Genomic DNA, 12943 nt, shown 5'->3' on the forward strand with positions numbered 1-12943 from the left:
ATAGTTACCTCATCTCAGTGAGTAACCCTCCCACAGTAGACAGCCATGGGATCTCATCAATACAGCTCTGGACCAGAGCCTAATTTTCTGCTCATAGCTTGAATGACTGTGAATTCAGCATTCAACTAGATTATCTTACACAAAATCCCATCAGTAGGTTTCTGCTCCACGTACTGCCACAGACACTTTTCCATGCCATTCCCCATACAGAAGCCCGTTCATTCCTCTGCTTACCAACAGTCGTCTTTCAGCAAGTTACACCAGCGTTTCAAAATCCTGATGGCATTCAACTAGTGGTAAATTGCTACCATTCACTGCTGCAACAAAATACAGCAATTCAGCATGCTGTAGATAGTGTTTTGGTATCTTAAGTCACTAGCTGAGGGCAGCAATTTGGTTTCTTTTCTACTGTAGCATGAAAAAACCCACTCACATTTAAGATCCTTGGAATGAGTCCTCCCACAAATTCCTACATCAGTTCCCAGGAAAAAGTTTCCGTAACACCCAGAACGGAATTTGAACAACATAACTAACGAATTAAGATGTACTGTCTCCAAAATTACTATTACGGATAACTGAGTAAGATCCAGAGACATCATTTATGGCCACAGCTGTTGCTTTCCACAGCTCAGTCCCAATTCTGCTGTTGTTTACTCAAGAGTAAATCAAAAGCAGCTCCTCTGAAATCAGGAGTCCAAATTGGTGGGAGAATAGAACAAAACAAGTAACGTCCCAGCCTGAGAAGGGCCAATAGTGATCTACCAAAAATTCAGGAGGAAAAAAAATTTATGCCAAAGTAGAAAAGTCACTCCCCTTCTTCCTCCCTACTGTTGCATGTCTCACATGACCTCTATCACTGATGAGTCTGACACCACCTACAGCTATAAGAAATATAGGACTTTGTGGAAGCCAGTTGAGTTGCCAGTAAGTATATAAATCTTGTCAGCATCTAGACTGTTATAAATGCGCTTATGCTCCAGAAAAGATAACCACAGTTTTATTGCCATTGCAATAATCTGCACTAAATGACCAGACATGGCAGCAGCGATGAGCATGGTGTGGGTGCAGTATCTCAACTACTGCGCATCTAAGCAGCTCCAGCCACTTCATCAGTAAGATCTGAAGGCAGGCTAAGAGAAGCCCCAGGCCAGCCAGACCGCTGAACAGCGAGTGGGTGTCCCAGTAGCCATCCACAGGGCCACTGTCCAACAGCAACAACATTTCTGCTTCTTCAGAAGAGCCGCCTTTGCCTCCACAATTAAAGAAAGTGTACGGTACTACCTCTGTGCCCGAATTCTTCCAAACACACACGGGAATTAAGTCAGAAAAACTAAGATACAAGACTGATATAAGCATTCAAGCAGATATACAGGATCCATTTTACCTTAAAGACCTCAGAGCACAAGTGTCAAGGACAGGGACTCATAAGCGCACCAGAATGGACTGCCTGTGTTTCTCTGCTGCTTGTCAATTAAGCACTGCCAGGTAATCAATTTTGGCACTTCCTCTCTCCCCCTAGCCCACCTGTAATAATTTTGCAGCTCTGGAGCTGAGCGAGTACCCTGCTTTTGGCCAGCTCTGAGACACTGGAGCAGGTGGGGAATGGTTGTGGGAGGGACTGAAACTAACTGGGAACTAGATGGAATGACAGATGTGAGGAAGCAAAATTAGACAGTTTTTTCCTTGAGACCAAAACTTAAATACTGAATGATAACAAGCCCGTTGCTACTACTGAAGAAAGCAAAATGTCACTGTTCTTAAACTACTTGATATCAAACTGACTTAAACCAGAAGTACCAGAAAACCAGCAAGATTCATATGTGTCTCATTAAGGTAAACTTTCTTCAGAATCTTCCTTTACCTAGAAAACAGGAGACTTGACTTATACTGGTTCAAAATACCAGATTATCAATCAAAAGATGGAAGTAAATACTTGAGAGAAATTTTTACTAGCTTAAAAAATACTTACGAGCATGCAGCATAGTCTTTCCCTAGATGCTTACTGAGCAGAACTTCACCAGAGGCAGCCATGTGGGTGGGGTTTTTTTAAGCACATCTGTGTTCACAAGATTAACTGCATCACAACATATTGCTTTGTTATAGCTACATACCATGTTTGCACCACGACCTCATCTAGCAATGGTCTGCCCAGTCTTGAAATGACATAAGTCAATTACTTCTATACGCTAAGCCACCACTGACTAATGTACAAATACCAACAAACTAAATTAAAAATAGAGTCACACTGGGTTCCTTTTTCATATGGATTCCAGCTTGTGTTACCCTGGACCACTCATTTGCGTTAACTACATTTACGATGAAGATACAGCAATTAGCTGAAAATAACGCAGAAGGAGCAGGTATGAGCAGCCTGGAGACTCCTTGTCAGACCCCACCAGGCCAGTCGTCCAAATGACTTTACCAGGAATATGGAGCTGCCACAGGAATGAGCCACCGTTTCAGCTGCCTGGGTCAGCAAGTGGGACACAGCAACTGCCTGAAACCAGAGCAAGGAAAGGAAGCTTCTCCAGCAACTCAACGGCTACTTCAGGCTGCCTGAAGAGTATTTTCAACTACTCAATTATTTTCAACTGCTCAATTACAATCAAGTCTTTTAAATGCTTTTTCATGAGGTCTTCATCCAGGAAGAGAAGCCATGCAGCACAATTTACTGTGCTCTTTAAGCCAACGTAAAACACTCCATTTCCCTTTCAGGAAAGGAAGGAAGAAGTCGAAGGGACATGTATTTTGTAATTAAAATGGATTATTTTATGTTTTGTTGAAGAACTGAAGTGCGAGACAGAAAAGCACATGCTTGGCCAGGCCAGCAAGCCCAGTTCATCTCTGACGTTCAGCCACAACCGGAGGTAGTTGCAGGTGCCATCGTCAGCCTGCTCCTCAGGGGCATGCTGTGCCTACCGCCATAGGAGTTTCACGGTGATTGCCCACGGGCCAGCACTCGTTAATGGACACGTAAAGTGCTCCTGTGTATATACGTACTCCAGCCCCATCATCAGCAAGGCCTCTTGCACTGAAAACAGAGCACGGCCCCAGGGTCCGTGCTTCATTTGCTGGCAGTGACAGCGGCAGTTCGCTAGGTCTCCAAGAATTAGGAAGAAACCTAGGTGGTGATGGGGATGTAAAGATGGCTGTGCAGAAAAGCCTGACAATCGATTTTATGGACGCCCTTCCCTCTTCCATAATAGCTTTTCAGAGGATCCACAGCACAGCTCCACTCAGAGCCACCCCTACTGCGAGCATTAAGACTTTTGGGCAACAGAAAGAAACTTCTTGCGAAGCTGAGAAAACACATGTGTGTGTGCACACCCATCCTTGCACAGTTTTCTTAGGACCATTTCACCCATGTCATATAAGCCCAATCCAGCACCAAGCACGTATCTGACTGAACATTACAAGCAGCCCCAGTGATTTCAGCACAGCTTGTGCTTTCGAGGGTAAGAGCATCCTCCGCCCTTCCCCTCCCCTGTCTTCTCCTACTGCCGCCAGGTCAGCTCTGAGCTGGCTGAAAGCCATGGGCACGGTTTCATGCCAGATTAAACATTGCTGAGCCCACGGCCTGTGCTGACACGGGTGCTCGTCTGACCACAGTGACCATGAGCTAAGCAGGGAGCTGAAAATGAATCCAACTAAATTCGCCCACTGAAAAATAACCCAAACGAAAATAAACACAAATAGTTTTCAGTCTGCTTACTGTGTGGTGACACACGTGCCAGTATGAGCTCAAGAGGGGAGGCAATACAGCCCTGGATCGGTTCAATCCCCCAGCAAAGGGAACAGGTGATGACCAGGTTGGGCAGGGACCATGCCTGATGGTGGCAGCCCAGATTTTGATCACTTTAAATCAGCTGTATAACACCACAAAGAGCCACTAACACAGGCCACTTGAACAACAAATAACACAGTCCTGCTCCTAGGGGAAAACCAAAAGAAATGTCTCCAGCAGAAGCAAGCCTCCCACTGTATTTAAACTTCTTTTCTCATTTCACCCTATTCTTTACCTTGTGGTAGGGACCACATCCATTATCCCACCAAGCACTCGTGCACTGACTCTCCTTGCAGCTGCCAGCCTCTTACCAGACCTCTCTTCCATCAGGAATGGCTTGCCTCCTTAGCAATCCCGAACGGAGGTATTCCCCAATGTCCCCATCATCTCTACTCCCTCCATCATGCTGGCACAACTGTTTGTTGGACTGCGCTATGACCCAAATCAGGGAATTAAGCTGAGAATCAACTCAAGAATTAAAAAAAGAGGGAAGATAAAAATCCAGCCAGATCAGATCTCTGACCAGATCCCTGGTTTGTCACAGAAATGCAAAAGTTCATCCGCCAGGAATGTGTTGGATCAAACAGCCAGGAGTAAGGGAGGTGCGACCATGGCTGAAAAACAGGACTCATCAACCCCACCACAGCCCAAGCCCAACAGGTAAAGAGTGGCTTGCTCCTGTTTTCCTGTCTGGGCTCTTTCAGTGCTTCTTAACACACTTCATATCATCTTTGCTATGGGTTACGAGCACAGACGCAGCCAGTTGCTCCAGTTTATTTAACCTAAATAGCCAATACCCTCTGGTAGGTCAATAGCCTGTCAATGTGCAACTAACACCTCAGTTACCCAGCAGGGCACCTGCCCACAGGCTATCTTAACCAAGAGCAAGATAATGTAGGTACCTTAGATATAAGGTCCAGAGGAGTCTCTGGATATTGCCAGCTCTTCATCACTACTTGAAAAAGAACTGATTATACTTTGCACAGCTCTAAACCAGTGTCATGGTTTAACCCCAGCCAGCGATTAAGCACCACACAGCCGCTCGCTCACTCACTCATCCTCCCTGCCCCTGCAGTGGGATGGGGAGGAGAATCGGAAAAAAAAAGGTAAAACTCGTGGGTTGAGATAAGAACAGTTTAGTAATTGAAATAAAATAAAATATAATAATAATAATAATTGTAATGAAAAGGAATATAACAAAAAGAGAGGGAAATAAAACCCAGGAAGAAAAACAAGTGATGCATGATGCAATTGCTTGCCACTTGGTGACCGATGCCCAGCCAGTTCCCTGAGCAGTGATTCGCCCCTCCCAGCCAACTCCCCCCCATTTATATCCTGAGCATGATGTCCTATGGTATGGAATATCCCTCTGGCTAGTTCGGGTCAGCTGTCCTGGCCATGCTCCCTCCCAGCTTCTTGTGCACCTGGCAGAGCATGGGAAACTGAAAAGTCCTTGACTTAGGACAAGCACTACTTAGCAACAACTAAAACATCAGTGTGTTACCAACATTACTCTCATACTAAATCCAAAACACAGCACTGTACCAGCTACTAGGAAGAAAATTAACTCTGTCCCAGCTGAAGCCAGGACAACCAGTTAATACAGGCAGACTCCACTGAAAAGAGTAAGCTCTGATGTAAAGTCAACCAGCTGGAAGCTACTGAAATGGAAACATGTGATTTCCATGCACAGCTTTAGAAAATCTGTTATTTAAATATTCTGTATAATTTCTTGGGTTTGCACTTCAAAAACAAAATTGAAAGGGTTCAAGAAAAGCTCTCCATAAATCGTCTATCTGGAAACCCCACATTACAATATGGTTCTAGAGACTTTTATGACTGCTCTAGAATGAGATGACCCTCATTTCCCTAAATAGCAATTTGAGGTGAAAATTTCTGATACTAGAGAGCTTTTTAGTATGACAGACTGGGGTATAAGAAAATGGATTTCAAGTTACACTAGAAAAATTCCAGCTTAAAAAACACAACATCTCCTTTTAACAATTTGGGAAATTAACAGTTGGACCAGCTTATTTAGGACATTATTTTATTAATGGAGTCAACATCATCTGAAGTCTTTAACATGAATCTGAAGGGTTGTTTTGTTTTGGTTTGTTTGTTTTTTACACTTTAGGTCCACCAGATGTTATAAACGCAGTGAAATTCTGATGCTTGTGTTATTTGGGTCAGTCTAGGTGATAACAGTATTAAAAAGGGAGGAGACCATTCCTATTCCCAGAGTGCCACTGTGCTTTCACAGGAGGTATCCTCAAATAATGTTAAAAAAGGGAGGACAGGGTCCCTGGTCCCTTGCCTTTGTGTATATGCAGATTGGATTAGGGGATTCTAAGGAAGAACAAGTAGGCTCCTTTTCCTCTCACTCCAGCTAGCGCTTACATTTCTGCAGGGTTTTACCTGTCAAAAGCCCAGACATTACCACATCAGAGGAAAGATGTTGGCAGGAGGGACTCCTGAAGAGTCTCCTGTGACCAAAGTGTCCCCCATGGCTCTCATCTGGTGCCCTGGCAGAGTGCTTACGAGAGGCAGGCAGTGCATTCGATGAGGACAAGTTGGTCATTGGCTCTCACAGAGCCCAAGGACCACTCGGGAGTCCTCAGATCTCAGAGCCTGCTCCAGATGGAGGAGGAGCCTGGCTGGATCTCCATGACCCAGTTATGGACCACATACTTCTAAGAATAACTTCCACATCAAGCGAGGAGAATTTTCTTCTCCCGTCCCCATAAACATATCCTTTACCCTCATTACATTTTTATTAAGACATCCCTCAGCATGAGTGCCAAACAAACCTTTAAGGGACGTGAATTTCTTCAGCATTCACACAGCCAGGAGCATGTGTGCATTTCCCTATCTCAGACAACACAGGGCAGACACAAAGAGGAACCCTCTTGATAGGATGGATGCACGAAGAAGCACAAACCAGGGAAAAGATGACAGAATAGCGGAAAGGAGTATGGGATGACAGCCCCAGCTTCTCTAACCATGGGCTGTCCACAGAGACAAAAAAATTGCAGAGAAGCCAACGAGGTCAAACATCCTTTCCCCTTATCCACTCATTTGACAATAATCATCGAGAAAGTTTGCATTCATAAAAGGCGCAGACGTATCACATGCCCTGAAAATACAATCCTACCAGCCCTTGTTCAAAGCAGGAATCCCTACACAAATAAAAGAAATCTTCAAGGGGGAGAAAAATAGGGCTTGTAACAAAATTTTTCAACAGACCCTTAGCTAGAGCAGCACTAGTGGGCGCAGCTATAATTACAGCAAACCTACATAATGCGTCTGAACTAGCTTAGCCCTTTCCCTGCAAGCAGAGAAGCTGCCACATCAGTAACTCCGTTGCTAGGGCAACTGCTTACTTTCCATATCAACTGCAAACTCGTTGCTATGGAGACACATATACAAGAAAAATTCCTCTCTATAGCCAAGGACCAGATGGTAGGGAAGTCAGGGAAGTCATGGGCTAACGGGCTGTACTAAATGGGACACACACTAGAGGACATTTAGATCTGTACGTTCACAATAGGATTAATCTGAATGACTGAATTCACAGGTCCGGCAGTATAAACAAAGCCAGGGAACTCCTCATCTACTCCCCATCATGTGATACTTCACACTCTGGCCAACTATTATTAAACTGCTGAGCTCAATGCAAAGAGGTTTGTACAATCAAGGGCTCAGCATTTTCCCTTCTTCGGCCCGGCTCTCTGCCTTGATCCAGGAGATCAGCCTCATCGCAAAGTTACATGAATAGTCACTGTCGGCTTGCCAGGTAAGCCTGATAGCACTGCAGCTGAAGTGGAATAGCAGCAACGCATAAACAAATCCAAGCAGAAAAATGTCTTTTCCTGGCGTTCCACACCAGACCTAAAAGCACTGGGACAGGGCAAGACAAAAACTGAAGTGATGCAGCCTGTAAGTATTTTTTTCCCCCATGATACAAGGATCTCACATTAGGAAATGCAAGCATTCGTAGACAGGCAGAAAAAGCTGCATACTACTAAATACATATTTAGCCCCATGAATATAAATTAGTGGCACCCAAGATTGAGAAAACTACTATGCAGAGGGAATTCAAAAAAGAATTAAGTGTTCAGCAGAACTTTTTTTAAAAAAATCATTACTGAAAGGCTACACAAACACTGGAAAGCACAACTATGAGAGGAAAAGCTTCTAGCTTTTCACAATGTGTCAACGCACACCAACCGGCAAATGCCTGCAATTCCCAGCACTGATTAACTCCTTCCTCCCCATACTGTACATGTTTCAGAGCCTATCTTGTTAGCATTTTATAACATGCCATTTGTGAAACGCTTTTTTTTCCCCCCAAAAAATCAGTGAGACAGGCAGACTCCAAACCTGCAATTTGCAGAATCTGCCTGGAAAGAGGAAAGAGTGGCATGAAATGATTCCTTACCAAGGAGAGTACCCCTTTCCCCTGCCCCAAGCCTCAGCCCAAAACCAGAGAACCTTTCAGACGGACACCTTCCTTCTGAACAGCCGAGATGCTTGCTGCAAGGTAGTCAAATCAACAGCAAGTGTGTGTGTGTGTGTACACACACAAAGGTATTTTCAAAGCCAGCAGTTGACGTTTACAGCTTTCCAAGTCCACAATTAGCTGTCAAGCACCTGATTCAGCAACTCTGACCGAGCGCCAATTCTGCACTCCGGACTCTGTCTGCCACGTCCCTTGGCCAGGACACGAGAAAAAGCCCAGCAGGGGATTTAAATGACCTGCCTTGCTGCATTTTACATTTGAGATTCTCATCTCATTCACCTTAATGCTGGCAACCTGCAGTTATTAGCATCTCCAGGAGACAGAAGAAATTATTTCTCATAATCTGGGATTTTCCAGGAATGAATAAAAAGCCATGTTGTTATTCATACAGGCAAGGCCTCCCACCACACCTTGTTGTCTAGCTATGTAACCATGGATTTAATCATAAATTCGAGACGCAGGTGACTAGTCATGCATTGTGCTCCGCCACTTCCCTGTGGAGAAGCAGTGCGTCGTGGTATTGTTCATATGGGCTCAGCGGACTGCTGGATATTTGACAGATAGACATGAAGACAAGTTCCTCATAGGAAGGAAGCTGTAATCTAAAGAGTCAACTTGTAAACAGAGGAAGAGGAATAGAACAAAACACAAATGGCAATGTTAAACACATGCCTTGCCTGTTACAATATTTTGTGGTTTTTTAAAAGTATTGTGTGAAGGTTTCTTATGGTCCGGGACAGGATCATTAAAGTCTGGTGCGGCATTTGTTATTATAGTCTCACTTCCAAACAAGAATTTAAGACTCCGGTTTACACAAAACAAGATCCAGTTCAGGAACAGGTTTTTTTAATCTCACGCATAATCTTTCACAGCAACTAGTTTATAAAAATACCAACATACAGTGTGTGATCAGCAATATGTGGACAGCAGATTCTAGGGAGTAACATTTAAAATAAAGAAGAAAAAAACAAAGATAAAAGCGTCCATCGTCTAAAAAAGGAAAGCTCCAGAGAAAAGAAAGTTAAGTCATCTAAAATGAGAAGTTGCTAGTTTATGGTAAGGTATGACTCTTCCTCTAGAGTTACTTGAGCTCCTATTGCACAGCATTTAAAGTTAAATCGCACACAAAATAGGGAGAACAGCACCACCAACAGAAGTCTAGTTTCAGGGTAACCAGTTACAAGACAATCACGGCATTTACTTCACTGAAATACAAAAGTTGAGTGCATCTATTGTTTCTGCCACGAGAAAGTGTCCTCTTTCTGATCTTCAGCCAATTTTAGAGACAGACAGTCAGTGATGCGATTTTACCCGCTATTTATTTCACTAACCTGTGAGAAGGCCTGTGAAATTAATCTGCAAGCTGATATTTTTATCAGTATACTTGTACTTTGCCAAAGATTCATCCAGACCACTGCTTCTTGAGATGGTCCCCTTCGGAAACTGATACCTGCTCCCAGGCAGATTGACAAGGTAGAAGGCTATGCAAAGGACTGCCTCCACCACTTGGCTCGGCTCGCTTCCCCATTCCCTCACACACAGCCCCTTCCTGCAGACACCGCTGAGGATTCAGCAATGAAACCAGGCAACAACAACAGAGATCTGAAAGCAAAAATGTGCTCCCCGGGCTTCTGCCACCACACCAGTCACAGAAGCTACACGAGCCCAGGGAGAGAACAACTAAAATTTTACTGAATGGTAACTTTCACCTTTGATGCCAGACCTATCTCCTTTCTTTGAAGAGTTACTTTAAAACCTGCTCGAATTGGAATGAAGCTTCATCACCAAAATTCAGAACTAGTTCTGTTTAAGAGAAAGAACAGTTTTTTCAGATTACAACACAGACAGGGAAAAAGCGATGGGCTCTTACATAAGGCATACCCTTTCACTATACATTTGTATAAGCCAAGAACAGCAAGCAGCCTATTTATAACATGATTACATTCATCTAGTATAGCTGGAAACCATTACCACAGCATGATAACTAAAAACAATATTTAACCACTATGCATGAAGACACCAGCTGGGGGGAAAAGAAAAAACACACACACACACCAAGTATTTTCTTACAGATGTCTAGACAATGACTTTAATAAAATCAGAATGAGCCAAGCTAAAGAAATGTTGGCTCTCTGAATTTAATGAACTACATTACCAGGGACAGCGTTGCATATCCTGCGTTTCACTGCTATGGACACATTCTGGGATTAGCAGGTGAATATTTTCAGAGCCAGACAGGTTTCCATAGTTCCAGACTTACCTGACTTCTGTCTTTGTCCACTTTCTTAAAACACTTATTCAAGGATAGATTATGTCTCACAGAATTTTTCCATCCAGTGGGTGCATTTGCAAAATACGGAAAGTGTTCCAAGATCCAGTTGTATATATCCTTTACGGGCAGTCTTTTGGTTGGCGAGTCCTCAATGGCCATAAATATGAGGCAGCTAAAGGAATAAGGAGGTTTGCAGTTGGGGTTCTGCTTGGCATCATAGGGCATGTCAGAGTGGGCAGGAGACGGCGGCGTGTCATCACCGATGTCCTGAACGGGGCTAACGCTCCTTAACACTGAGTCCCCAAAGCTTTTCAGCAAGTTCTTGCTCTCGTGTAACCAGTTCAAATTAGTTAGTTCTTCATCTTCCATGGCCCCTTTATCTAATCTGATGGCAGGCAAAGAGAAATCTAGGTCCTCGTCATCATGAAGCGCCTTTGATAAATCGCTATCTTGGTAACGTTGGCTCAATCCGCTGGGAACACTAATTCCTGAGCCCTCTGGCTTCTTACTGGGAGGCATGACTGGACCCATTTAGACAGCAACTCCTGGGAGAGCAAATCCGAAGGAAGGGGAGAAAGAAACAGAGAGAAAAGTTAGCTCATAAAAAGGTACCGCGTAACATTTTGACAGCTTTTCCCTAACCGGTCAGTCGGCCTTTTGCCATCTGTATTAAAAATGACAGACTCACATAAACACTCATCTGCAACTGTTGAGTAAAATAATCTAAAGTCAGGGCAAGGGAAGAAATTTCAGTTGATGGAACAAGATGATAATCCCGATACACTTCAGTTCTGCATGTACGTGAAGCCCCACACAGGAAATCGTAAAGACATGTCCCTTTAACGACAAATATGTGTATCAAATCATTGAATATTCTGATTGTATCACTTTAATAAGCGTGTGAACTAAAAATAAAAAAATTAAAAAAAAAAATAGAGGGGCTTAAGGCCAGTTGCTTCAGATTAAGTTCAGCTGTTTCACTTTTGAGGATGATACAACAGCACCGTGATTAAAGCCACTCTGGCTAAAGGCTGAGGCAGACAAGCATCCAATCTGACTACAGTTGCAGTTGCAACAAAACTCAGAAATGACAGCAGAACTTCAAAACCAGTAAGGGTGGGAAAAAGGAAGAGGGGAAAGCAACCACAGTAGTTTTGGGACCAGGGACAAGACATGGGAGAACAAGCGACAGAGGACTAGAGCACTTTAAAAACATATTAACAGAGAAGACTAACAGAAGCTGAACTGCATTTCAAACACAGTAGAAAACAGAAAGACTACTGTGATGCTCAACAGTGGCCCAGGAGAGGTGGGACAAGCTGCCGAGGTTACTGCAGCAGCAGGCCCCGGGCAAACACCTGTGAGTGGTAACGTTCGGGAGGACCCGAGCCCTTCAGAAGCCGGCTGAGGTTGGGCACCTGACCAACCTAACAGCAGCAGACAGGAGCCCAACAATTCTACTTCAGAAGCAGGAGACAGGCTCCCTTAGCTTCTCCGTACAGTAAAACTGCCAGGATTTAGGTCTGGAGATGTGAACAGAACAAAATTAAAATTGGAAGGAGTTAATAACGGATTTAAAACCAACGAAACTTCCTGCACAAGCGCTGAAGGAGAGCAAAATGATTCCCTGTATCTAAAATGTATCCTCAGCAGTTCCCTGAAGTCATGCTGTCACACAGTCAATACTGTAAACGAAGGGCAAAAAAACTACAGGTAACATCAGAATGAACCACCCATCTACAGGGAAAAAAAAAAGAGCAAGATAGCCATTCAGTGAAAGAGAAACGATGGACTTCATTTCGGCTGTTACAAAAGGGCAAAAATGAAAAAGGAAAGTTCTTTGGGTCTTCCTATAAACACTTTACACCAAAGCAGCCATTACCAAGAGAGAAACATACAGAACTTTTATGCAGAGAAGCCCCTTAATACACACCATCACCCAACAAGCCCAGCGAACATGTGTAGTTTTACACAAGTATCTGGAAGAGGAAAAAATACCGAGGCAGATATAAACACCGGGAGGCCAAACTTACGTAGGTCCCACTTCCTAGCTTTCAAAACAGCGTCCCGCACAGCCAGAAGGTAAACACGAGTATCGCCGGCGTCCAGGGGCACCGGCATCGCCTACCTACGCCGCACACTCAACTTTGACTCCAAATGGAAGTTACATCCCATGAGCTTCTAAACAGGAAAATTATATGATGGCTGACAGTAAAGTAATTTAATTGCACTGTTGCTATGACAACATGCTGCTCTCTTTCTGTTTAATTTGCTTATTTGCCAGTATCCTCCCAAAGGGCCGTATCACACCATACCCCCCCCCCCCCTTTTTTCCCCTTTTCTTTTTTTTTTCCCCTCTCCAGGCAGC

At 43.9% G+C, this 12943-nt stretch overlaps 1 protein-coding gene across 5 annotated transcripts in view; it reads right to left on the bottom strand.

The window, feature by feature from the left end:
• The window catches only part of FOXN3 (forkhead box N3), a 179619-nt gene that overhangs the window by 131232 nt on the left and 35444 nt on the right, over positions 1–12943 (bottom strand). For 4 of the 5 annotated variants that reach the window (XM_010583817.1, XM_010583816.1, XM_010583814.1 and 1 more), the window contains exons 1-2: positions 12609–12886; positions 10564–11120 (exon numbers count right to left, since the gene is read on the bottom strand). In XM_010583817.1, coding sequence (XP_010582119.1) covers positions 10564–11106 — 543 coding nt within the window. In that variant the 5' untranslated portion in view covers positions 11107–11120; positions 12609–12886. Of the gene's footprint in view, positions 1–10563; positions 11121–12608; positions 12887–12943 lie in introns of those variants that run through there. The other variant, XM_010583813.1, reaches the window with a different exon arrangement.

The sequence above is a fragment of the Haliaeetus leucocephalus genome, unplaced genomic scaffold (genome assembly GCF_000737465.1).
Source record: "Haliaeetus leucocephalus isolate CR32 unplaced genomic scaffold, Haliaeetus_leucocephalus-4.0 Scaffold932, whole genome shotgun sequence".
Taxonomy (NCBI): Eukaryota; Metazoa; Chordata; class Aves; order Accipitriformes; family Accipitridae; genus Haliaeetus; species Haliaeetus leucocephalus.